The following is a 26558-nucleotide window of genomic DNA, read 5'->3' on the forward strand; positions in this document are numbered from 1 at the left end:
AAACAGTTCAGTTACATATGTAAAGCTTCTTCCACTTCCCCACATAATCACCACCTTCATTTAAACACTTGCCATATCTAGTCACAAGCTTCAGAATTCTCGTTATAGTCTTCTGCACACACACACACACACACACACACACACACACACACACACACACACACACAAAGAGACATAAAACTTAAGGATGAAATCAACTTTTGCATGGTGTGGCACTACCAAACAACATAGCTCAATAAAACTTGGACCATGCACAGAAGAAATGCTACAGATAGTATACAAAGTAACTGAAAGAAATACTCAATGACACTTTTGTTCAAAGACAATAATTACACAGAAGTCACTGCAATTCATCGTGGTCTTCTGGATGTTAGAAATGGTGGTAGATCATTATTAATATGCTGTGTGATCACTACAAATGCCAGTGCATGCTCTGTAATGTGCTCCCAAGCTGGCCACAGGGCTGGTAAGGTGTCCTTGTGATAGGGTGGTCCATCCATCCACCAGTGCAGTTGACAACTGTTGGATGGTCATTGGTGCATGTGGACATGCTGCAGTGCATCTCCCCAATGCACCTCACACATGCTTGATGGGATTTAATTCGGAGAACTAGCAGGCCAGTCCATTTGCCGAATATCCTCTCATTGCAAGAGGTCCTGCACATAGTCTGTTTGTTACAGTCGCACATCATCATCCACAAAAATGAAGTGGTCTGTTGCCATTCCTTACCTATTAGCTTGTTGAACATAATGTGAGACTTAGGTCAGTGAAATATGTTCATAGTGTCATATTAATTTCTGATAGCCCCAGGAAATATAAACAATTGTAACATTCATTATACTAGATTGCAGTGTAAATAAAAATCCTGTAATGTCAGCATTCTTTTTTACATAGTCATTATTCCTTTTGTTAATTTTACTTAGTGATTATAGTTTTCATTTTATTATCTTGATGGATTAGTATATTTTGTCTTGTGTGCATTCTGGTACTATTGATTTTTATTTGAAGATATCCAAGGTGATAACTGCACTTTGTTTTCACTGCAATGTGCTTGCTATATAACAGGCCACAACTATGAGTGCAACTGAAGTAAATAAAGTTAATGACACTCATCATTGACACCATCTTCTCTTACTTTTCCATCTCTCTTTCTTTCTTTTTCTCTTCCCCTCCTCCCCCTCCCCCTCATCCACACCTTACCCACCAACTCCTCCGGTCACATCTTCATTTATTCAACAATTCCATAATTTGTGTGGGATGGTCTAAAAGAAGAGTTACAGAGGATAAGCGATGGGCTGATGAAAGTCAGAATAATGACAATGTGAAGAAATATAGAGGTGGTTCTGGTGTATGCTCCTAAATTGGGCTGTACATTTCAAGAGATGGAGGACTTTGAGGAAGAACTACAAAAGCAATTAAATGAACGAAGGATAATAAATGTGGTAGCCTTGAATGCAGAAGTAGTGAGTGAAGGACAAGGGTATGAAAATGTACTGGGAGATGGAGGATGGGGAAGTAGAAATGAAGAAGGAAAGATATTGCTAGAATTCTTGAAGAAAAATGGTTTAGTGATAGGTTACTCGGAGAAAGAGAGCCACAAAGTAACATGGCACAGCAGGAATCTAGTGCAGAAATCTTTGGTGATGAGTACAAGAACCACAAAGAAATGGGAGAAAACAGAAAACCAGTAGAGGAAAATTAGAATATGGAAACTCAAGGAATAGGAAATCAAAGAAGAATACTAGAAGATTACAAGGGAAAGGTTAGCAAAGGATAAACCAAAAAAAGGAGAAGAAGAATGTGGACAATTTGAAAATGCTATGGTAGAAGCTGCAGTAGCTGTATGTGGAAGGACAAGGGACAAAAAACAGTGGAAGGAGATACCATGGCGGAATTAGAGAGTTTGATGGAGGAAAATAGCAGAGGAAGTAAGAAAGTGCTACGTGGAATGGTCAGAAGTAAGAGGAGGGGTTTGTGAGAGAAAACATGATGGATAGAAATGGTAATGAGGTTAATAACAAAGAGATCCTGAAGATGTGTGGAAGGAGTACTTTGAGCATTTGCTAAATCTAAATGGACTTGGAGATGTGGATAACAGACTACAGGAAGTAGAAGTAATCTCAGGAGGGTGGGGGTAGCACCTGACATGGAAAGAAATGGAAATGACACTGGACAAGATGAAAGGAGGAAAGGTGCCAGGTATGGATGAAGTAAGTGTTGAAATGGCAAAGCCAGCAGGGGACGTGGGAAACAGTGGCTGTATCCTGTGACGAGGGTGGTGTGGAATGAGAAGAAGACTCCAGAAGATTGGAAGGGTACATATTGTCCCTACATTCAAGAGAGGGAGTAGGTAGGATTGTAGAAACTACAGGGGAGTCACACTGATACCATACTGTGCCAAGGTATATGAAAAGATCCTGATGAGCAGAATCCGAACAAGGATCAAGAACAAATTGAGAGAGTAACGGTGTGGCTTCAGACATAGGAGGTTAACTGTTGACCTCATATTTGCAGTACTACTACAGATTTGTGGAAGACCTTATGATGGCCATTCTCAATACAAAGAAGGCATTTGATAGTGTCTGTAGAAGAAAGGTCTGAAAAGCACTAGAAAAGAAGGGAGTGGAAAAAGAGACAATAAACAGAGTGGAGGAGATGTACTGTGGAAGCATGACCTGTGTGAAAGCGGGAAATGAAAGGATGGGTTGGTTCAAGCAAAAAAACAGGTGGTCTCCAACTGGGCAGTGCTTTATCACCTCTCTTTTTCATTATGGTCTTGGGTGGCAGATGACTAATGCAGCAGAAAAAACTGAGGAAGATAAGACAAAAGCAAAGCATTCGTGGATGACTTGGTGACAATCTGGACTGAGGTAGGAGGCACAATAGTTAGCACACTGGAATTCCATTCAGGAGGATGACAGTTCAAACCTGTGTCCAGCCACTGTGATTTAATTTTTCCATAATTTCCCTAAATCACTTCACGTAAATGCTGCAATGGTTACTTTAAAAGGGCACTGCCAGTTTCCTTCCCCAGTCCGAACTTGTGCTCCATCTCTAATGACCTCATTGTCAGTGGGAAGTTAAACAATAATCTTCTCCTCCTCCTTGATGATCTTGGAAAATAGGGAGGAGGAGCTTTAGGAACAGGTGGATGCTCTGGAAGGAACTGTGAGACAGTACGGAATGAAATTTAAATGTCGACAAATGTGAAATCATCCAGTTCACCTATAAAGAAAGATAGACCAACTAGTGGAATAAGGATTGGAGGTGACCTGTTGAAGAAGATGGAAAGTATCAAGTGCTTGAGAAGTGTGGCAGAGGGAAATGGAAGAAATGAGAAAGAGATCAGTGAATGTGGCAGGCAGGCAGGAGCACTCCTGTGAAATGTTATAAGCTAGGTTTGGAACAGAGGCATCTGAATTTAAGCAAATAAGTAATATATAAAAGTTATACATTCCAGTATTTACCTATGCACCCGAAACATGGTTAATAAAGAAAAGATATGTAAGAAAATTACAGGCATGTGAAATGTAGTTCCACAGAAGCAGGTTGGAGTAAAAAAAAAACATTTGATGAGGGATGAAAGATAAAAGGAAATACCGAAAGAGTAACACTGGCAGAGCAGAGTAGAAATATCAAGGCTAAGATGGTATGGGTACTTAAAGAGTACAGAAAACAAGTGGATTCCCAAGAAGATACACAAAATGGAGATGCAAAGGAAACAACCAAGAGGAAGACCAGGGGGTAGATGGCTGAGAAGTTTGGAGGATTGTGTAGAAAAAAGAGGCAAGAACTGTACCAGAGTGAACACAGGAAGATGGTGTGGGAAAAAGGACTAGATGGTGAGACTTAGGTTCCAAACAGATGCAGCCTGGGGCTGGAAACTCTTCAAGATGATGGTGATGTGTAGTCACCTGCATAATCCTGGTACATGGAACAAAGTTTTGTGCAATTCATCCTTAAATGTCTTCATTAGGTAATATATAAGGATATAATAGAGGAGACCACTCACCAAATAGCAGAAGTGTTGTGCTGTTGACAGGCAGTCACTATAGAGAAAAAAAATTTGCTAGCTTTCAGAATAAATTCTTTGTTGAGCTAGAATACAAAACATACATACTAGTACAAAAATAGACACACACACACACACACACACACACACACACACACACACACACACACGTCTCTACACTGTGCCAGCTGGACATACAATGTCAGAATTGCATTTTGGCAGGTGGACTAGATCAGGGCGGAAGTTGTGTTGGATAGGGAGGGAGCAGAGGCAGGAGACAGGAAGAGAGGCTGAGATGGACAGTTAGTGGCATGGAGGGAGGTAGCAGGTTTGCTGCCTAGGAATGCAGGAGGGAGGGCTGGCAGTTGCATGGGCTAGGCATATGATACACAGGTACCACAGCTGATGAGATACAGCGCACAATGAAGGTCACATGGAGGCATGGATTGGAAGGGGGTGACAGAATAGAGGAAGGGAAAACTGTGGGGTAGAGGGCATGAGGATGGTGGGTTGATGAAGATTGAGTCCAGGAGGATTACGGGAGCAAAGGATATGTTGTAAGGATAACTCCCATCTGCGTAGTTCACAAAAGCTGATTCTGGAGAGAAGGATCAAGGTGGCCTGGGTTGTGGAGCAGCTCCTGAACTCAAGTATGTTGTACTCACCTGTGCATGGTGTTCCACTGGGTGGTCAGCTTTGTTCTTAGTCACAGTTTGGTGATGATAATTCATTCTAGTGGACACCTGGTTGGATGCCATACCGACATAAAAAGCTGTGCAGTGATTGCAGCAGAGTTGGTATATGATATGGCTGCTGTTACAGGTGGCCCTGCTTCTGACAGGTGAGTACAAGCCTGTGGCAGGACTAGAGTAGGATGTGCAGTGTGGGTGGGTTTGACAGATATTGCACCTGGATCTTCCACAGGGATGTGATCACTGTGCCAAGGGGTTCTACATCTACATCTACATCTACATCTAATGGAAACTCTGCAAATTACATGTAAGTGCCTGGCAGATGTTTCATTGAACAACCTCTATTATTATCTATTATTCCAAACTCGTATAGCGCGCGGAAAGAATGAACACCTATATCTTTCTGTACAAGCTCTGATTTCCCTTATTTTATCGTGGTGGGATCAGGATGTTGTGTAGGTTGGGTGAACAACAGAATAACACTTAAAAAGGGATGAGGAGGATCTTGGGTAGGATGTCCCTTATGTCTGACCATGATGATGGATATTCAAAGCCCTAACAAAGAATAGAGATCAGTTGTTTCTGTGCAATGTGATATTAGATGATGAAGGAGGAGAGTGGTGCTGCTCCTTTGTAGTTGGTTCTTGGAGGTGGTATAAGCATTAGGGGTAATATTGCTTGTTAGAGGATACTGCAGTGGAAATCTGTTTGCCTCTACTCAATCGTTTCCTCTGTCCTGTCACACATTCCCAGTCTATGCCATCATCCCTCTACAAACCCCAAATGACACAAGCCCCACACCACCCTAGAAAAGCAGAAAAGCAAATCTGGCACTGTGTGCCCAGCCAGCGCAATGTAGGTTCATGGTTTTATATATATGACAAGGAATTTATTCCAAAAACTAGCAAGTTTTGTGTATGCCTCCTGCTTCTGCTACTCAACAGGTTTTTCCTTTACCCATACATTACTTAATACATGAATATTGTCACGACCACTTTCTGGCTTAGTTTATTCTATATTTTAAGTATTGAGTTTTGGAATATTTCCATTATGAAATGAACTAAATCTTTCCTTTATCAGGCAACAACAGATTACAGGTCAATATGCTTTTAATTCCTTTCATTTTTCAGTGAGGTTATTTTTATGTGGCTTATAAAACTTCTAATCACATAAATTAAAACTGTCTGTCTTAATTTTTTCAGCTGTGAATGAATTCCGAAAGCCAAAGATTAAGATTCCACTCAAAGATGTAGCAGTGTGCAAGAATGAAGACTCTGAACTAACATGTGTATTTATAGGTGATCCTGTACCAACAGTGTCCTGGTAATTTCCACTTTTATACTTAGAAAAAGTATGAAACTATTATTTCTCAAACTACAGTATTTAATGATGAAAGGAATAGTGTTAAGCAGAGTTGCTATGGATAATATTTTCATTTAAACCAAAATTCAGTTTTTAAGACCATCATTTCTCTAAAAGGAGTTACCCACTAAGTGGTAACATTTGTTTGTCATTCAGTGAATGATTTGCTTACAAGGCATAAAAAGATTGAGCTATTAAAAATACAATAATATTTATTACACTTGAATAGCTTCTAGAGACTAGGATGAGACACTCTTAATATGGATCAAAATGTGGTCCAGTGGTGCATCAGAAGAATCAATATTATATTATTTACAATTCAATTTAAAAGTCACTTAACCCTCTGTCGGATGCAACCAGCTTCTCTGGCATAGCTGATATATTTTTGTTCCGATCTTCCCTTTAAGGTAGCGTAGGATTTCCCACTGCTAGTAACTTCATATCTTCAAGTTCTGTTTGCAACAGGGTTTATATGCCCCAGGACAGCTGGAAAAAACCTGGAAATTTTTTCATCCGGGAGAAAGCAAAGTAAAAAAAGAAAATAAATGGGAATTTAATTTTTCATTATTGTAGTTTTCAGTTAAATTTTTGTAATTTTGACTGGTAAAAACTGATACTCTAACAAGGGATATTACTGTATCCCACTACTGCAGAATATTACTGCAGCAATAAAACATAAACAAGAGAAAAAAACACAAAATAAAACTTCAGTTGCAAAGGCAATGCACCATTTACAACAACAAAACGCGGTGCACCCACTAGAGTCTGCCAACAGCAAAATGTGTCAAAGGCCTTAGGACGAAGACTATGCAATACTTTGCAGCAATGAACTGGTTTCTATGATCGTTACATCAGAACTGTTTACATTAGGTTCATTTGAGCAGTTGCCAGTGCGCTGAGGCACATGCACAGTTGATTTGTGTATGAGCAGCATCTTCTCCCATTCCCAACTAATTGAAGTGTGGCTGTTAGGTGTATCGGTAATAGCAGCAAGCAGCCAGATGCTAAAGAGCAAAATTTTTTTGGCATGCTCTAGCTGCCAGATTCGTTCTTGCACGACGGAGTTTTTCGAGTTGCAGTGGGGAGAGGGATAGACCCATGTGTATGTTTAGTGATTTTGCTGTTTCCTCTTCGTTTATGGCTCCCACATCAAATGAAAATAAAACATATTTCTGTGGCTGGGAGCTATCAAGTGCATTAAAATACATTCACATAATTACGGAAGGTAAAAATATATTATTAGTTTCAGTTTTCTGATTTTATTTCCACATTTTTGGCAGTTAGGCATTAATCACCGTGCAGAACAATGAAATTATTTTTGTCACTTTGCTAAAGGAATTTGGCTTTTATTAATTAGGTGTGTAAAGCTGCTTGAAGGTACCATTTTTATTTGCCAGTTTATAGAAGTCAGAGTATTCTATTTCAACAACAACCGCTAACACATTTCGGCTATCTGTACGACCACGCTCGACATCAGGGACTTGTATTCGTACATTATCACCAATTTGAGCAGAAGGAAGTTTTTTTTTTCTAATAATTTCCGGGTATGCAGCCGGATCCCGTCGACATTCTGCCACGATATTTCGGCCCAGAGACGTCCGGCCATCATCAGGTGAGTACACAACTACTTGTTGTAGTTGTGTACTCACCTGATGATGGCCGGACGTCTCTGGGCCGAAATATCGTGGCAGAATGTCGACGGGATCCGGCTGCATACCCGGAAATTATTAGAAGAAGAAATACGCCGGGAAAATTTCAGAAGTCACATCAGAAGGAAGTTGTTTTTGTGAGGTTTGTAACATCTTTGTTGCTTGCAGTAGAAAATTTTCTTTTGTGGCCGCTCTTTTTGTAGAAATCAACTCGTGTTTTTCAGACAGAATTTGATGTGAAGACGTTGTTGGTTGTAGGTCCTCTTCAATATTTTTCTTTGGAAAATGGTTTTTGGTATGACAACTGCTCAAATTTTTTTATAAGCATTAACAGTTTCTTCAAGCTGTTCTTCAGTTTCAAAAGTATTGACAATTTCTTTGAGTTGTTCTTCAGTTTCAATATTTGCAATCTGTACGCCAGGCAAAAAAGATGAAGCTATGCATCTTTTTGCTTTAACACCAAACATGTTTTCATAAGGACTTTGGCGTATTCCTTCGTGGTATGTAGTGTTCTTGGGAAATTGAACAAAGGATAATCCATCTGACCATTTATTTGTATCAATATCCTTCATCCATGCAGTTAGCATATTCTGTATATCCTGATTGGCCCTTTCAACTGAGCCTTGTGTTTGACTGTGATGAGGCTTTCCATGAACTATTTTAACATCTTTCCACATAGCGCATATTTCGGATATGACTTGATTACTAAATTCTCTACCATTATCTGATTGCAATATTGCTGGTGCATGAAAGAATGTGATGCGCTACTTCTTCAGCTCTTTTGGTTTTCAAAGGTCATAGCTGGACAAACTTAGTTAATGATCTTGCTACACCATTATGAACTTATATTCGCCATCTCTGTTTGACTGCAGATCTATCAGATCAACTTGACATCTTGAGTTTAATTCAGAACTAACCATTGGCTTCACAACAATATCTTTCTTAGGTGCACTGTGCTTCATTTGACACTGTTTGCATAAATTGAAATACAACATTACAACTTAATATGTGATATTTTTGTATTTAACTTGCAACTCTTTAAGCATACGTGTTCTTCCTCCATGGCCTATTCTGATGTGAGTTTCATATAGTATACTGTACAATTCTTCATTGGTAACATAATACTGTATGTTCGTTTCCCCTGGTTTTAATGGTACAATTAACTACTTTTCATCATTAATTTTTAAAACATCAAAATGTTATAATCGTCTGTAATCCAAAGTTGTGTTGCATTTAATTTTAGCAGAAACCACTTCAGAAAGTATTTTAGAATACTTTTCTTGAGAAAAATAAAAACAATTGTCTCCTCGTTTACCCGCAATTAATGCATTTAACTTTTCAGGAAAAAGATCACGCGTTACTGCAGTATCCATTTAGTATAAATTAGTGTATCGGAAAAAAAAATTAAGAAAATGTTGCTTGCTTTATCAAAGCTTGCATAAGACTGACAAAGCTGATTGACTCCAAGCAGAACAAAGGATTCGGCAGGAGAGAGCCAGTCGCTTGTTTTTTGACTCTTCTGTTTTGGACCTCCACCAGAGCATATCTGTGATTGTCGACACACACCGGAGAGGGTCTGAATGTACAACAATGTAATTAAATATTCGTTCTTTCACCGACGTATTTAGTATTTGTTGACATTCACCGGTGAAAGTCGACATTCTCCAATTTCGGCCATTCACGGTAACATATATATGAACATACAGGCTTCCTACATCATCGCAGCTGTGCATTCACAATAATGCCTGTTTTCTGGCACTCTCTGGCAACTGCTGAAATGGACCTATTTCTAACAGGTCTCAGGAAAATATTGTGAATGGTGGTTCGAGAAGAGTGACTTTCAAAGTAAATTTCGTTTTATGTGAGATGAATTATGTTACATGTGAGAATGTGGGATGAATTTCTTAAATCACAGAGCATTTGACTCTTGTTTAGAACTTCACACTGTGAGGACCAGCCGCTCAGAAGAATTTCGAGCCCATAGACAAGACATTTATGTCATTATTTTAAAGTTTACTGGCACATTTGTGGGATGTATCTTAAAGTGCAACACATGCAAAAAGAAAAGGATCAATATTGCATGTGAAAGCTTAGGTTCCCTTGTAGCTTACTAATCTTCAAGACCAATATTATATGTAAAAGCTTAGCTTTTCTGTAGCTACACTATGCATAACAATGTAAACCATTAACTTTTCCTCTTTGTTTATTCACACTACTTAACAGTGATCTTGCTATTGGCTGAGTACATCACATGTCCTATCTTCTGAATATCTGCTGTCATTGGCTGGGGAGATCATGTGACATGATGTATGATTGGCTTACAAAAGGGCAATCTTGATTTCAATACTCCAGAATCTAACAAGCTGTGTTTGGTGGAATTCTAATTTTGACTTTTGTAATACGAAAATATGCAGCGTATATGTTGCTGCACATCAAAGGTCTTTCTGGATTGTCATTTTTCTCCCATTTCCTAAAGTGCAAGTGTGCAAAATGTTAATATTCAATGGATTGATAAGTTTTACAGTTCCAAGGGAAAATCTACTGTTACTTAAAAGTGTATTTTTTATCCGAGATATCCTGGAAAAATCCAGGATTTTTTTCTTCCTTGCACCCCACAACACTCATAGAGAATAGGTGTGACCCTTCAAAATTATGTTGCCAAAAGATTTCCCGCTTACAAAGTTCATATTTTCTGCTTTTCTTTTGTGAAGTCAGTATTTTTCTCATTTGATGGTCAAATAAAATGAAGTTTGTGTATAATTTTTGGAAATATGTAGTGTTTTGGACACCAGCCTTCCAAGTACATTGTGTCTTTACACATATTTATTGTGGTATTGTCTCTCATGTATACCAGAGTCTTTGCAGAATGTCTTAGAATTTCTGTAAGTTTTGTAACCCATCTCATCTAAAAACATACAGAATTTCTGATGTGTGATGGTGAGGGAGACCTATTAACTCAGTCTTGGTGAACTATGCCAAAGAAGTATGAAAGAGACTGAAGGAAGCAAGCTCCATTTTAAAATCTAGAGTTTTAATTATTTGCAAATACATATTTGCTGTGCCCCTTGTTGTGTTGATAACTGTTTAATTTCATCGTTACCCATTTTGGAGAGCTTCCAGTTTAATGGTCTTAATTTTAATAAACTATTGTTTCACAAAACTGCCTGATTAGCTGAATGGTAAAGTGGTTGTCTACCATGCAGCAGGCCCGGGTTCAATTCCCAGCCAGGTTGGAGATTTCCTCCACTTTTGGGCTGGGTGTTGTGTTGTCCTCATTTCATCATCACTGATGTCCACCTCCGTAGTGTACCGGTAGTGTTACCGCCTAAAACGCAGGGGGCTCGGGTTTGATTCCCAGCGGGGGACTGGGTGTTGTGTGTCCTTTATCATCATTTTCATTATCATTGACTCACAACTCGCCGAAATGGCGTCAACTAAAGATAACTTGCAATAAGGCGGCCAAACTTCCTCAAATGGGGCCTCCAGGCCAACAATGCCATACAATCATTTCATTTCATATCATCACTGACATGCAAGTCGCCCAATGTGGCATCACCTGAAATAAGACTTGTAGCCTGGCAGCCAAACTTCGCTGGGTGGGACCTCCCAGCTGATAATGCCACATGATCATTTCATTTCATTTTTTTATTGTTTCACATAGCTTTAATAATTAGCTCAATTTCATTGTATTTGTTGGTGATTGGCAGTATAGTACATAATCTGTTACTTTATTTTATTACTTAAGTGCCAACTGTTGCAATGGCAGGCCTTTATGCACAGTGTTAAGTTACATTCAGTCTAGTTATTGACTCAAATAAGTTTAAAAAACTTTACATTAAAGAAGATATCATAGAATAGTTTAATAACAGGTTAAAAAGCATGCCTGATGGAGGGAACAAAACAACAAACTTAATGTAATATGAGAAATATCACTCTTGAATTAGTGGCATTTGATGTTTGTGTTCCTCATTTGCAAGATGATAAATAATTTGAAAAAAAAAAACTGAAAAAGAACGCAATACATAAAGTTAGTCTCACTAGACAGATGAGTGACTATGCTAGCTGAGGTGCGCAGTCCAGTCTCATTAATGTGACCACCACCTGTGTTTGACTTAAACACGCAATAACCACTCACAGATGGTAGTGAAGGTTATGTAAAGTGTGTTTGGGGCACATGGAAAACAGTGCAGTAATTGTCGTAATGCAGAAAGAGATCAGTTTATCTGACGTCCAAAAGGGTATGATTGTTGGCTTCTGGGTCAAGGGTGGAATCATTTCCAAAATGGCATAGTTCATAAACTGTTTGCGTGCTGCCATAGTTAAAGTATATTGTGCATGGAAAAATAGTGCTATCCAAAGCTAGTGCTGGGACGACTATGGTGCACATTGGTCCATAGATGATAGGGGTGAACAATGGCTGCGAAGCTGTATACGGGCAAATGTACGTGCAACTAACTGTTGAACAACAGACTGCCCAGATCAGGGGTTCCCAACAGTATTTTCTTGAGGACCCTCTCATCGAGCATGATTGGTACCTTGTCATATCACAGTATCAAGGTCCTAAAAAAGCCAAATTAAGAGTCTTTTTATACATTTTCTATTTCTGGTACTTAGAAAAAACATTGACATATTCATTATTGAAAAATCAGCTGCAAAGAGGCAGCAAGCGTAGTCTAACAGCATACAGCAGAACTATTTGTCTCTATCTAATTCTAGTTTTCCACTAGAGTGTGCTAGTGTCAGTTGGCTCTAGGAAGACGCTAGACACAGAAGTTAGCATTCGCTAAAGCTCTGCTCATGCAGAAAGTGGCCAAAACAAAAAATCTGTTATCATATGAAATATATTTTTTATTCTAATAGCATCTTGTGGACCCCCTCTGGCATAGCTTGCGGTCCCCTGGGGGTCCACAGATCACCTGTTGGGAACCATTGGCCCAACAGGGGCTACCAACAGTGTATTGTGAATGACAGTCATCATTTACTCAAGATGTATATTGGAAGGCTTGTAATGTAGTCAGTAAACTCATCCCGTGACTTGAAAATTAGCAATATAGAAGAATGAAATTGAGTAACAAGTCTTGATAATGGGTTTATCACCATTGTGGTTGATACACATTATGGAAATATGTGAACACATATTGTATGTCAATGAGTGTTATCACATTGATCATTGTGGCACAGTATGTTGTAAAAAATTGTGTGATTCTTACCTTTCCAAACAGTTAAATACTTGGCGACCCTTGAAGAATGAAGACACTAGTAAAACATTTATTATATTAATGAGAAACACCACCAACATTTGATTATTCACCAAATCAATTGATAGAATAATTCTATTTGCAGGTCAGTGTGTTTTATGTTTAATTATAGGTCAAGGTTACTACAAGCTATAGTTGTGTGTGCTACTGGAAAAAAAATGTAAACTTTGGAAAATTGTGATAAGAAAAATTAAATACACCTGAAGTTGAATTATTTAAGTAAATTTTCATACTGAAGATCATAGATTTTAGTTTCAATACGTTTGAAGAAACTGGTGTCTGTGCGACAGTACAGAGATTTTAAAACATATATATCAATTTCACTAATAGCATTTCACAGAATAATGCAATGAGAGTATTTATTAAGATATTGTTAATAGGTAGTAAACATTTGTGAATGATTCAGTAATTGCCATTCATTTTTATATTTTCTCTGTGCTTCAAGTTGTATTCACTTCTTTAGCACAATATCTACATGAAAATGGTGCAGCTAAACTAAAACTGAGTTTACTTAATATACTGAACATATTTAATTTGACTTACAAATGCAAACTAATGTCTATAGTCAGTTACATGTTTCAGTTACAATTAGGTGTATACAGATGTTAGTTTGCATTATTAAGTAAATTTCTTAATATTGTACAGTTCATTATTTTGAAAGAGACAATCTAATGATGCTTTTTCAAGATGTCAACTCCAGTTATGACATAATGTGTGTGACCAAAGACAGAAAAATACAATAAAATAATTTTTATAAAACTGAGTTTATGTTGAAAATAAATTCCCCGTTTTTACTTAACCAATGTCTGAAGATGGCCTTGTAACCCAAAAACCAGTTAACACATTAAAAGTAAATTTCCCCTTCTCATAAAGTTAGTTCAAAGGAGAACAGGAGTTTGAAGTCGCTGACAAAATAGTTTCAGGCCATTCATGGTTATCCAAATAAAACCACATATTATCAGAGATTGCATGCATATAATATTGGGCAGTATAACCTACTATTCAACTAAACCTTTTCAAATTTTTAGCTGGAAAAGAATATTCAATGTTTGTATTATTTCAGATAAATTAATACTCATCTTTTTATGAACATACTTTCCAGATATATCTATCTTGAGGCAGAAAATAAGTAACTACTGCAAATGTAGGGCACAATGTAAACATAAGGTGCCTTCACAGAAAAGTGAGATAATATAGTTTATTAAAACTTTACAAATTATTGATTCTCTGTGCTTCAGGCTGTATTCACCTCTACATGAAAACAGTGCAGCTAAACTAAAACTGAATTTATTTGATTTTACTGAACATATTTGAATGATCACATCCCCCCCCCCCCCCCCCACGTCTCTCTCTCTCTCTCTCTCTCTCTCTCTCTCTCTCTCTCTCTCTCTCTCTAAGTCTGTACTCTGTAAGCTGCAGTGTGGCATATGGCAGATACCGGTACACTGTGCAACGTAATAATTTTTCTCTATTTTCCCATTTATGAATGAGGTACCTTGTCATAACCAATAATATCAATTATAAAAAATAAAAATAAAAAATTTCTTGTCTTTATTATATGAGGTTTAAGTTGTAAGGAATAGCTACTGACAGAAATATCAATCGAATGAGCACATGATGAACCTCAGTGTCTCCATTACAGTTTAATAATGGGAATGTTAATATTATTAAAATTTAAGTTTTAAAAATTAGTCACTGGACATAAAATGGAGGTAGTAAAAATACTTTGTTACACATCATTGTAGGGACTTGGGAAACTCAAGTTATAGTGGTTTTCTAAATTGAATTTTCCATTATTGTAGGTTCCATAATGGAGAAAAAGTAACAGAAGATGAGAGGCACATATTTACTGCTGCAACAAAAGACATTGGAGATGGATTAAAAGAGACTACATTTACCCTTAAAATTCCATCTGGCCAACATGGTGACACAGGCCAATATAAAATCAAGGCTACAAACAAATTTGGAGAAGATGAAAGCAGTGTAAGTATTAATGTTTTGTTAATTTGTAGATACACAGCACTTTGACTGGCGAACGGACATTGGAGCTAGATGCATGATACATTACATTTCAGATATTGTTAGGGAATTCAATATTCCAAGCTTCACAGTGACAAGAGTGTGCCAAGAATACAAAATTTCAGGCATTACCTCTCACCATGGATAACACAGTGGCTGATGGCCTTCATTTAACAACTTAGAGCAGCATGTTTTTGTAGAGTTGTCAGTGCTAACAGACAAGCAACACTCCCTGATATTACCACAGGAATTAATGTGGGGCATATGGTGAATATCAACTTGGACAGTGTGGTAAAATTTGGTAGTAATGGGCTATGACAGCAGACAACTGGCATGAATGCCTTTGGGAACAGCACAGCATCACCTGCAGTGCCTCTCCTGGGCTTGTGCCCATATTGTTTGGACCCTAGATGACCATGGGCTGGTCAGATTGCCTGACGTGAATGCCAATGAACATTTATGAGACACAACAGCAAGGTCAGTTTGTGCACAGAAACCTGAACCAGCAGTACTTTTGCGATTATGGACAGCTGTAGACGCACATGGCTCATTATTTCTGCAGGAGCTTCTAGTGACTTGTTGAGTCTGTGCAACATCAAGTTGCTGCATACACCAGGCAAAAGGAAGTTTGAAACGATATTAGGAGGTTTGCCTGACTTTTGTTGCCTCAGTGTATTTGGCTAATCTTAGGAACCACTGCAGGGATTTTGATATGGTTTCCACAAATAGAAATGATTGATTCACAAGAAAGGTTTCTGTGCATAACATAAAAATATTTTGTGCAAATTGGCTGAAATATGATGAATTAAAGTCCCCCCACTGCTGTGAAAATGATGCCATTGTCATCTAGTGGTGAAACACACAACTCCTTGTTGAAATCATCCATATACATTATAAATTAAAATCCCCTCTGTGTTATGAAAGAGTATGTATCCATTTTTGAAAGTAACTGTCCTGAAAATATAATTATCTGTCTTAATGGGAAGTCATTAAAGAAACTTGTGAACACTACGGAAATTAGAATCCCTTCACAATGAGAAAAGGACTTGTACAAAAGAGCCACAACAAGTAATAATCCATACATACTTCTATATTATAAACTGTATATACTGTAAAATATAAAGAAAAGTTTTTTAAAAAATACGGGAGTTTGCTCATAATCATCTGAAATTGACGTATCAGATAGTAAAATAAAATCAATATGGAATATTGTCAAAAGAGAGGCAGTTAAAGAAGCTATAGAAAATGATATTCTTTCTGCTGAGCTGAATAGAAGCATTGTAAACGCTGTAGCAGATATTTTTAATTACTACTTTAAAAAGTAGATAAAATTTTGTGCAAATAATTCAGAAAATACAATAAAACAATTCACTGAAGAAGCCATATGGAGGACATTCAGTGTAATAAAAATTAGTCTCCCATCCCCACCTGAAATAAGGGAGATTTTCATGATTCTAAACTAGAGTTAATCAACATGGTCCCTTCTGCCCATAGGTGGTAAGTGTTTTGAAACATTTTCATTGTGTTTTCATAAAATTTTGATGTGAATTATTTGGTAAGGATAAATTATTACATGCTTTAACCCTGCTGTATAATTTTATAAAGTAAATTTACTTCCCTAATTTATAAATCACCATTACTATGGAACTGGTGGGCGGTTAGAAAATTTTACTACTACCAGAGATATAAAAGTAAGTGATAGGTAAAAAAGGTTCACTACCTCTAGTCTAAACAGTAAAAATTCATGTGGGGTGCCAGAGTTGGGTGGACACTATCGCTAACACGATACTAAAAAGTTGTGACCCTGTCATATGTCATGTTCTTAATCGCTTTTGTAGGGCATTGTTAGGCTCCTATATAAGAAGGATGACTCTTCAGATGCCAATAACTACAATCCAGCGTCACTCCTTACACAATTTTGAAAAATTTTTGAAAAGTTAGTGTACTCCAGATTGTAATACACGCACGTAGTAATTAAATACTTTTCCAATCACAATTTTGGTTCCAGAATGGCCAAACTACTGAGTTAGTTATTTATACATTTACTGAGCACATAATAAAATCTTTAAATGATATCAGCAGTTGGGAGCCTGTGTGAGTTATTAAAGAAATTTGATTTTTTCAGTCATAATATTCTATTAGAGAAGATAAGATTTTATAGAATATATAGTGCATCTCATACCTAGTTTCGTACTTATCTAAGAAACAGATGTTTCTCGTTAACAACTTCTTTTGTACCAAAGAAGAATTCTTGAACAGAAATAATTATCCATTTTTACAGATAAAAACTGTAAATTTCCAGGACATTGCCATATTAATATTTTTCCGTCTTTGTGCTTGTATGTGTTTGTTGTTGTTTTAACATGCTTATGGTGAATGTGATTTACGCAAATAGTTAGCACTTTACATACTATTGAATCACTACCCATTTTACTGATTGTTTGTTAACGTAATTCCCTTTACAACAATTCAAACATATGACCAACAGTCAAACAAATACCCATATCTACCAAAATATGTATATATTTAAAAAGAAAGATGATGAGACTTACCCAACAAAAGCGCTGGCAGGTCGATAGACACACAAACAAACACAAACATACACACAAAACTCTAGCTTTCGCAACCAACGGTTGCCTCGTCAGGAAAGAGGGAAGGAGAAGGAAAGACAAAAGGATTGGGTTTTAAGGGAGAGGGTAAGGAGTCATTCCAATCCCGGGAGCGGAAAGACTTACCTTAGGGGGAAAAAAGGACAGGTTTACACTCGCACACACACACATATCCATCCACACATACACAGACACAAGCAGACATTTTGAACTAAACTACTAATAAAATACCAAATAAGTACTGCCCTGTGAAAGCCTATATTATGAAAGTAAAGTTATCATCACTTGTGTGTTTTTTGGTGGTGCCACTCTCTATAGTGCATTTGGTTTTTTGGTTACTTCCTTTAACTTGTGGCCTACTACAGTTTTTTTCCATCCTCATCAGAGTATGCATACAAGTATTGTATATATGTATAAATAACTTGCACAAAACTTCACATTCCAGGATTGCTGTTCTATTCCTTTCTGGTTTAAACAACTATGACTCTTTTGTTTTGTAGGATCACAGCTTCCTCCTACAATTGTGTTACATTAACAATGCTAGGTGGGTGGTGCCTTAAACATAAAATAGACGCATAATTTAGCCGAGACAGCCTTTTTGAACACACTCTTTTTTTTATTATTAGTTTTCTTTTATAAACATTGGTTTATCATTATTGCTTCCCAAATATTTTTTTAATACATTACAAGACACTTCTACATCACATAACAACAGATAAAGAAGAAATATGCAATCAAATATTATATCATTTGTTTCATCAGAGGAAGCCAGGGATTTTAAAATTGTACAGATGATACACTGAATGAAACTAACTCTCCCAATAATAATAATAAAATTATAACAAATTGATTCCTACTTCTGTGGGGGAAGGTGTTTGAACTATTACAGTGCCCAATAGATGGAAGAAAGCATATGTTACACCTATCTACAAAAAGGGTAGTGGAGGTGATCCACAAAACTACCAACCAATTTCCTTGACATCCATTTGTTGTAGAATCCTGGAATATATCTTGAGCTGAAGTGTAAGGAAGTATCATGAACATAATGACCTCCTGCACACCAACCACCTTGGATTCTGAAAACAATGGTTATGCAAAACCCAGCTTAAATTTTTGTCACGTGTCTTGCTGAAAGCCATGAATCAAGACAAGTAGATACATAATTTCTTCATTTATAAAAGCCCTTTAATTCAGTATCATATTAGTACATATTTCTGAAGGTATGAGCATATGGAAATCAAAATAAATTTGTGATAGGATGAGGAATTTTTATTAGGGAAGACAGAGCAGGTTATTTTAAGTGCTTAGTAATTAGTAGAAGTAGAAATTAAGTCACATGTATATTAATGACCTGGTAGACAATATTGATAGTAACTTCAGATTTTTGTAGATGATGCCGTTATCTTTAATGAAGTAATGTTTGTAAAAATCTACACAAATATTCAGATGTGGTGAAAAGATTGGCAGCTTGCTTTAAATGTTCAGAAATGTAAAGCTGTGCACTTAACAAAATGAAAAAAATTAGTATCCTATGGCTACAATATTAGTGAGACATTTTTGAAATCAGTTAACTCATACAAGTATTTGAGTGTTATAGTTTGTGGGTATATACCATAAAATGCAGCGATCACATAGTCTTAGTCATAGGTAAAACAGGTGGAAGACCTTCGTAGTTTATCAGTTAGTCTACAAAGGTGATTGCTTACAACATACTATTCATCCTAGAATAATCCTCAATTGACTGGGACCCATACCAATTAGGACCGAACAGGGAATATTGAACCCACACAAGGAAAGACAGCTTTTATGGTCACAGGTGTGTTCAACTCATATGTGAGCATCTAGGAGATGCTATCATACCTGAACTGCCAGTTACTTGAAGAGAGTTACCAGCCATCCATTAAAAGCCAGTATTAAGTGATAAATCTAAGAATAGACTACAACCCCTATGTATATCTCTTGTAGGGCACACAAAGACAATATTAGACTAATTATAGTACATAGAGAGGCTTTTAAATAATCATCCTTCCCATGTACTTGTGTTCTATATGTGAATAGAAAAGATAGAGACTCAATAAATGGTACACTGGGAAGTGCCCTATGTCATGCACTTCACAGTGATGTACAGAATATAGATGTAGATGAAACTTTTAACACAACCAGCCTGACATTGATGTTTAGGTAAACATAACGTAATGTTTATGTAAACATAATGTACATTGGAGAGCACATGCAACAAGTAGCAGCATGCATCTAGTTTTCGACCCTACTTTCTTTCAAAAGATGCATAATGTGTCGTGCATTTGGTCTGCTTTTGTGGAAAGGCATCTGTGGTCTTCACTGACACCAACTATGTAACTGAACAATTCTCCATGTGAAGATGATGGTGTGATACATGAAAATGAATACTGACAAAATAAATAAGTGATTTATGCAGAAAACTGTTGTATTTATAATTGTATATCTGTACTCTCACACTGGGCATTTAGAGACTAGTGGCAGATGCATTGGCAAAGTGCAAGGAGGAATGTACTTTTGGAGCATGAACTTTGACCCTCAGTTGCTGTCTCTGTCTTCAGGGTGGACGAGGTACAGCTTCATGGTATTGTGTTTGACACTGGTACTCAGTAATACTGTTAATGAGCTAAACATTGTCACCAGAGTAATGATTATTTGATGATGCTCATACATGATGAGCAAAACCAGTTGTATTAAACCAAATTTAATGTGACTTGTGGCTATATTATGTGAATATTAAGGACTTCACAAAGTTTTGGTCTTTGACTGAGGAAGGAATATACACGTGACAGTATGTGTCTAGAAACAGAAAACATTATATTGTATGAATTCTCTTTCATCTGCATGGATACTAGTAAAATTGAAGCAAGATCCTCACAGTGAATGTGAACGTTCCTGGCAATTAAGGCCGGTATATAGCCTATGTAGGGAGAGACCTTGTATATGAAAGCTGGGTGTTGGTTTTGCATGATGAGCAGCTTTCCTACAGTGCACTGAAGCAGCAAACTATGAAGTGGTGGAAGTTGGTTTTCCAAATAATTATCCAGTACTTATAAACTACAGCATGCTTTATAATAAGGTAACAGTTAAATATCCAGATACTTTTCAGTTAGTGGCAAGCATCTGTGGAGATCTTGCAGAAATCAAAGATCACAAACCATCACTGTTGTATTTGAACTCTCCAGGTTATTGATTTGAAACCATCTCACCTGAAAGCTGCTGAGATAGTAACAGAAAGAGAAACAAGAAAATATATTGTGTTCTTTTATAGAGGCAATAGGGAGTTTGTAGAAGCGTGGCACAAAGACATGAGCTACCAATACAGTGAACACAATAGCAATGTGAAAATTAAAGTGCTTCAAATGTATCATACAAAGCTGAAAGTTGTGTGGTAAAGCTCTCCAAGAAGATCACTGTGCACTTCATCACTGGATAATTCTCCCTGTAAAAATAAAATTGAATTCTGAAGTACATAAATCCTTGACCAATTTTTCCCTCATACCTAGAACACAGTTACAATAAATCACTTTATGAAATTTTGTATTAATTAAAGAACTAATTATTACCTACCACTTTAGACTACAAAGAATATTCTTTTCCAAAATTTCCAGTTTTTTAAATTATGGTAAAAACACCCATCTTTTTAAGTATAAGTTCTTTTACTAGAGCTCAGGACACAAAGCATTAATTGACTGTACTTTATATTTGATGAAAAGTGCAGAAATTAGATTCCAGAATGAATTGCCCTCTGTTAAAAAACATTTATCTTTCTTATTTTAGCCTTGTCTTTGTTGTCTTACCTGGGTCTTTAACAGCTTTTGCAAAAGAGACTATGTTTACAGTCAGACTGATAGTATGATTGTACATGTGACTCGAAATAAATGTGGAAAACAGTGAATGTAATTTTAACAGAGTTCCCAATTAATTACCTTTTTTTTAAAAAATAAATTAAAAGAATGAATGTGATTTTGACAGAGTTCCTAATTTATGCCTTCTTATGTTAGTGATTTAATTCACACAACTCATTTGTTTTCAGGCTCGCTTGGATATTCTGCTGATTCCTGAGATTGATGCTTTGAGTGATATTACCAAGATTCCATATGAAGACACTGCCTTTGAAGTTCAAATACTGGCAAATCCAAAGCCAAAAGTAACTTGGTAAGCCACTTTGGTACCATATAAATCAAGAAATAACACAACTCAAATATCAATGTTTACTTTTTGCATAATGCATTCACATTCCCCAGAAGATAATATGGGTCAGTGTCTGTTTCCTAGAAGAGCACCTATATTTCTGAAAGTAAGAGGTCATAATTTATGTGAGATTTACCATTGTGTTAGAATGTCTGCTCAAAAAAAAAGTTAAACATGAAATAACAGTGTAGGCTTTTGCAGCCAGAGTCAGTTAGGAAAACCGAGCGTGGTGGCACAGTGGTTAGCACTATGGATTCGCATTTGGGAAGATGATGGTTCAATCCTGTGTCTGGGCATCCTGATTTAGGTTTTCCATGATTTCCCTAAATCGCTCCAGGCAATTTCTGGGATGGTTCCTTTGAAAATGCACAGCCGACTTCCTTCCCCATCCTTCCCTAATCCAATGAGACCGATGACCTTGCTGTTTGGTCTCTTCCCTTAAACAACCCAAACCAACTAAGTTAGGAAAAAGTTTCCTGGGTAAGGTGTCACATCATAAGTGTCAGTTGATAAAAATAACATTTTGGCCATGGTTATTCTGCCACTCTATGGACTGCAGAAGGGAGAGTCAGTTTTACGTACCACAGTCAATTTTTACTTAAAGTCATTATTTACAAATGTGCCATTAAATTAAACTGTTCACATCTTCCAGGAGACTGTCCTGTCAAACATATGCAACCTTATTGATTTGTGTTTGTCAACTAAATACTTAGAATGACAGGAAAAAGACTATGGAATGATAGATGACATAGTAATGGGTTCTCACATATTCCTGGTAGCAGCCCACATAGTTATGGATACCTTTGAAGCAACTGCACTTTGTTCAGATTCTTTATGCCTACACTGCTGGCTCAGATGTAGATGAGACATTTTCTGTATGGCTATGTGGTGAGACAGACCTACACACATTTCACAAATATTTCAATAAGATGCATATGCAGATCCAGTTCACACTCGAAGTGGAGAAGAATGGGGAAATTCCATTTCTAGACATGGAAATGTATACAACAAAGGATGGCACACAAGGACACAGAGTATATCAGAAGTGAGCACACAATGGACAGATGTTTACATGCCAAATACCACCATCAACCAGTGCAGAAGAGATCCATCAGCCATTCAGTGACTGTTCACATGCAACATGTAAGTGATGCTCACAGTACAACATATGATCTTGAAAGGTTGTGAACAACATTCTTGGCCAATGTTTACGACCACATATTGATCCTCACAGCCATAGCAATGACTAAAAGACTGTGAGACAAGCGGCATATTGAGAAACCACAGCCAGCAGCACTCTTACCTTATGTGAAGATTGTCGCTGACTGAAAGGGTAATACCTACACTGGACTGGTGTCCAGCCCAACGTCTATAGCACCCACAAGATCCAGGATGTGTTACGCTGCAACAAGGCCACAGTAGATGCTCAGCACGCTGTGGGCACGTACAAAGTGGACTTCGAATGAGACCACACAAATAACTTGAGATGCAAGTGCTACCTTTGAGAAATGGAAGCTGTTTGGCCCCAGCCCTTCATAAGGAAAAATAAAGGTCACAACCACATTTGCCTAAGGCTACCAGTGGTAACACATATAGCATGGACAGTAGGCAAAAGCAGACCCCCATTCCCTCCCCACGCACCACAGGAAACAAATTACAATGTACACTGAAGTGCCAAAGAAACTGGTGTAGGCATGTGTATTCAAATACAGAGGTGTGTAAACTGGAAGAACACAGTGCTGCAGTCAGCAATGCCTATATAAGACAACAAGTATCAGGCATGGTTGTTAGATCAGTTAGTGCTGCTACACTGGCAGGTTATCAAGATTTAAGTGAGTTTGAACATGGTGTTACTGTTGGTGCACGAGTGATGGGACACAACATCTCCAAGGTAGCAATGAAGTGAGGATTTTCACATACAACCATTTTATGAGTGTACTGTGAATAACGGGAATCCAGTAAAAAAAACAAATCTCTGACATTGCTGCTGCCAGAAAAAGATCCCACAAGGACAGCACTAACAGTTACTGAAGACAATCACTCAATGTGACAGAAATGCAACCCTTCTGCAAATTGCTGCAGATTTCAATGCTGGGCCATCAACAAGTGTCAAGGTATAAATCATTCAGTGAAACATCATCAATATGGGCTTTCAGAGCTGAAGGCCCACTCGTGTACCCCTGATGATGGCACGACACAAAGCTACATGCCTCACCTGGGCCTATCAACACTGACATTGAACTGTTGATGACTGGAAACATGTTGCCCGGTCAGATGGGTCTCGTTTCAAATTGTATTGAGTGGATGGACGTGTATGTGTATGGAGACAACCTCATGTATCCATGGACCCTGCCAACTGCACATGCCCCATACCATTACAGAGTCTCCACCAGATTTCCAGAATTGCTACAGAGTGGCTCCAGAAACACTCTTCTGAGTTTAAACCATTCCACTGGCCACCAGACTCCCCTGGCATGGACATTATTGAGCATATCATGGAATCCTTGCAATGTGCAGTTCAGAAGAGATCTCCACCCCTCACACTCTTGTGGATTTACAGACAGCCCTGCAGGATTCATGGTGTCAATTCCCTCCAGCACTACTTCAGACATTAGTCAAATCTATACCATGTCGTGTTGTGGCACTTCTGCATACCCGCAAGTGCCCTACATGATATTAGGCACGTTTTCCAGTTTCTTTCGTTCTTCAGTGTAGTTTACCACTTCTTATGGCACAAGAGGCCAATGTACCATTGGTTTTAAAATTGTGTCTTAATATGCTTAATAGAGCAATAATGGTGAAATATAATGTATCATGAACAGCAAAATATGTCAATAGGTACAGAAGGAGGCCACTGTAACTGTGGCTGAAACATCAGTTTATGCAGTTGTAGCAATTCCTTGTTCTTGTAAAAAGAAAATGGAATCTCTCTGCCACAATATAATTCTGCATTTGAACATCCTAACTCTGTAAGTCGTCCCCTTTTTAAAGTTGTATTTGGACGGCTGCATTGGGTAACCTGCAAAAATAAATTGTAGCAGACTGCACTCCATAGTTCACTGATTATTGGAAGAGAGGCCTACTTACCTCATGTCTTCTCAAAACATCTCATTTTTCTAGTTGGAATTATTCACCATAGTTTGTCATTTCTGACAACAGTGAATGAAGGGGGGTCAATAGGATTGTAGTATTGTCACTACAATAACACTTAGAATTATTTTTTGTCACTATTTTTAGTTTTTAAAATGAGTGGGGGGGGGGGGGGCATCACCTTTCATATTCGTGCAGTTGACTGAAAATAAGAAAACACTTATATCTGATGAGATGTGGTAGAATAAATGCCATGTAAGTACCAACAAAAACCCATAAGGCAATGTTATGATCACAGTGCCTAATGTCAAGACTGAGCACTGCATCTATTATGTTTAATGTCACAGTCTTTTCTTAAGAGTCATTTAACATTGAATCAAACATAACCTGAGGCACTTTTAACATTTACTTTACTTTGAACTACAAAAGTATAAGTGATTGATTGGATAACAAGTTACATGTTCACATCATTGTGCACCGAGCTGCACTGCTTCATGACCACTCATAACCATTTCTCAACTCCCTGTGCAGGGTGCATTATGGTCATAGATCAGTCATTTCTGCCAACATTCGTTATGTTAATCTGATTTTATTTATCTCTTGAAAGTAATTTTTAATAAATAATGAAACATCAATATGGGTAAGGATTCGAGTGTGGCCAACTTGGTATTTTAATAAGTTATTTATTAATTATTGTCATCTGAAGTTCTGCATAGTGACACCAATTTTCTACAAGAGTTTCTGTGATCTGCAGTTGCTCAAAGACAATGTCTCCTACAGACTGAAACATTCCCACAACCTTGGTCTAGGTGTCTTGACCATATGTCATAGTGGAGTGGTAACTTGTCTGTCTACTCTAACATGCACAGCTGTAGCAGTGGGTGTAACTATATTGAGATTAAATCATGCCCCACAACTTGGCATTAATGCCATACAGTGATAGTTATTGTACAATATGACATGCCACCAGAAAACTTTATGTACGTATTGAACATCCTTGTTTAAAGTCCATTTGATCATGTATTCTTCCCACTTTGTTTATTGACAGTTTTTAAGAAATATTTCATTTACCTTCTTCTACACAATTTCCATATTTAGCATTCACTTGAGTTTCTTATGCAAAGTAAGTATGGGGAACAGCAGTGCATTTTTAGATATGTTATTCAAGTTTAAGTTGCATTATATTATATTGCTAATACCTTGATTTCTACTGTAACATGAGCATGATCCCAGGAAATAAAAATATTAAAGTTATCAACATGTTTTGTAAGACATCTTCAGAAAATTTTTATCCGTAGTTTTGCAAGTAAATATTTATTTTTAGAGTAGCATTTATTTTTTATTATATTTTTCTGTTTTGCTAATATTGTCTTATCCACAGCCTTATGTAATGTTACCACAATGTTGGAAACAGCAACATTAACAATATATGGGACTTTGATTTAAGTCAGTCGTCAGTAATAAAATGATATCTCCATGTCCCCACTGTATATGCATTGCTTTCATTTTTGACTCTTTGCCAATTTTAGGCTTACCCATTTTCAAGTGACATATGCACAATGTGTGCATATGTCAGTGGTGGATCATGGGCCTAAATTCTGCGGATGCCAGGAAACATATTGGAAAATCCCTTTTAATGTACACATACCTATTGT

General features: G+C 37.4%; 1 protein-coding gene across 1 annotated transcript in view; it reads left to right on the forward strand.

The window, feature by feature from the left end:
* Positions 1-26558, forward strand: part of LOC126162232 (obscurin) — a 720647-nt gene that overhangs the window by 387012 nt on the left and 307077 nt on the right. The window contains exons 26-28 of the mRNA XM_049918601.1: positions 5907-6027; positions 14776-14956; positions 21656-21777. Of these exons, the coding sequence (XP_049774558.1) occupies positions 5907-6027; positions 14776-14956; positions 21656-21777 (424 nt within the window). The remainder of the gene's footprint in view (positions 1-5906; positions 6028-14775; positions 14957-21655; positions 21778-26558) is intronic.

Source organism: Schistocerca cancellata, chromosome 2 (assembly GCF_023864275.1).
Source record: "Schistocerca cancellata isolate TAMUIC-IGC-003103 chromosome 2, iqSchCanc2.1, whole genome shotgun sequence".
Lineage (NCBI taxonomy): Eukaryota > Metazoa > Arthropoda > Insecta > Orthoptera > Acrididae > Schistocerca > Schistocerca cancellata.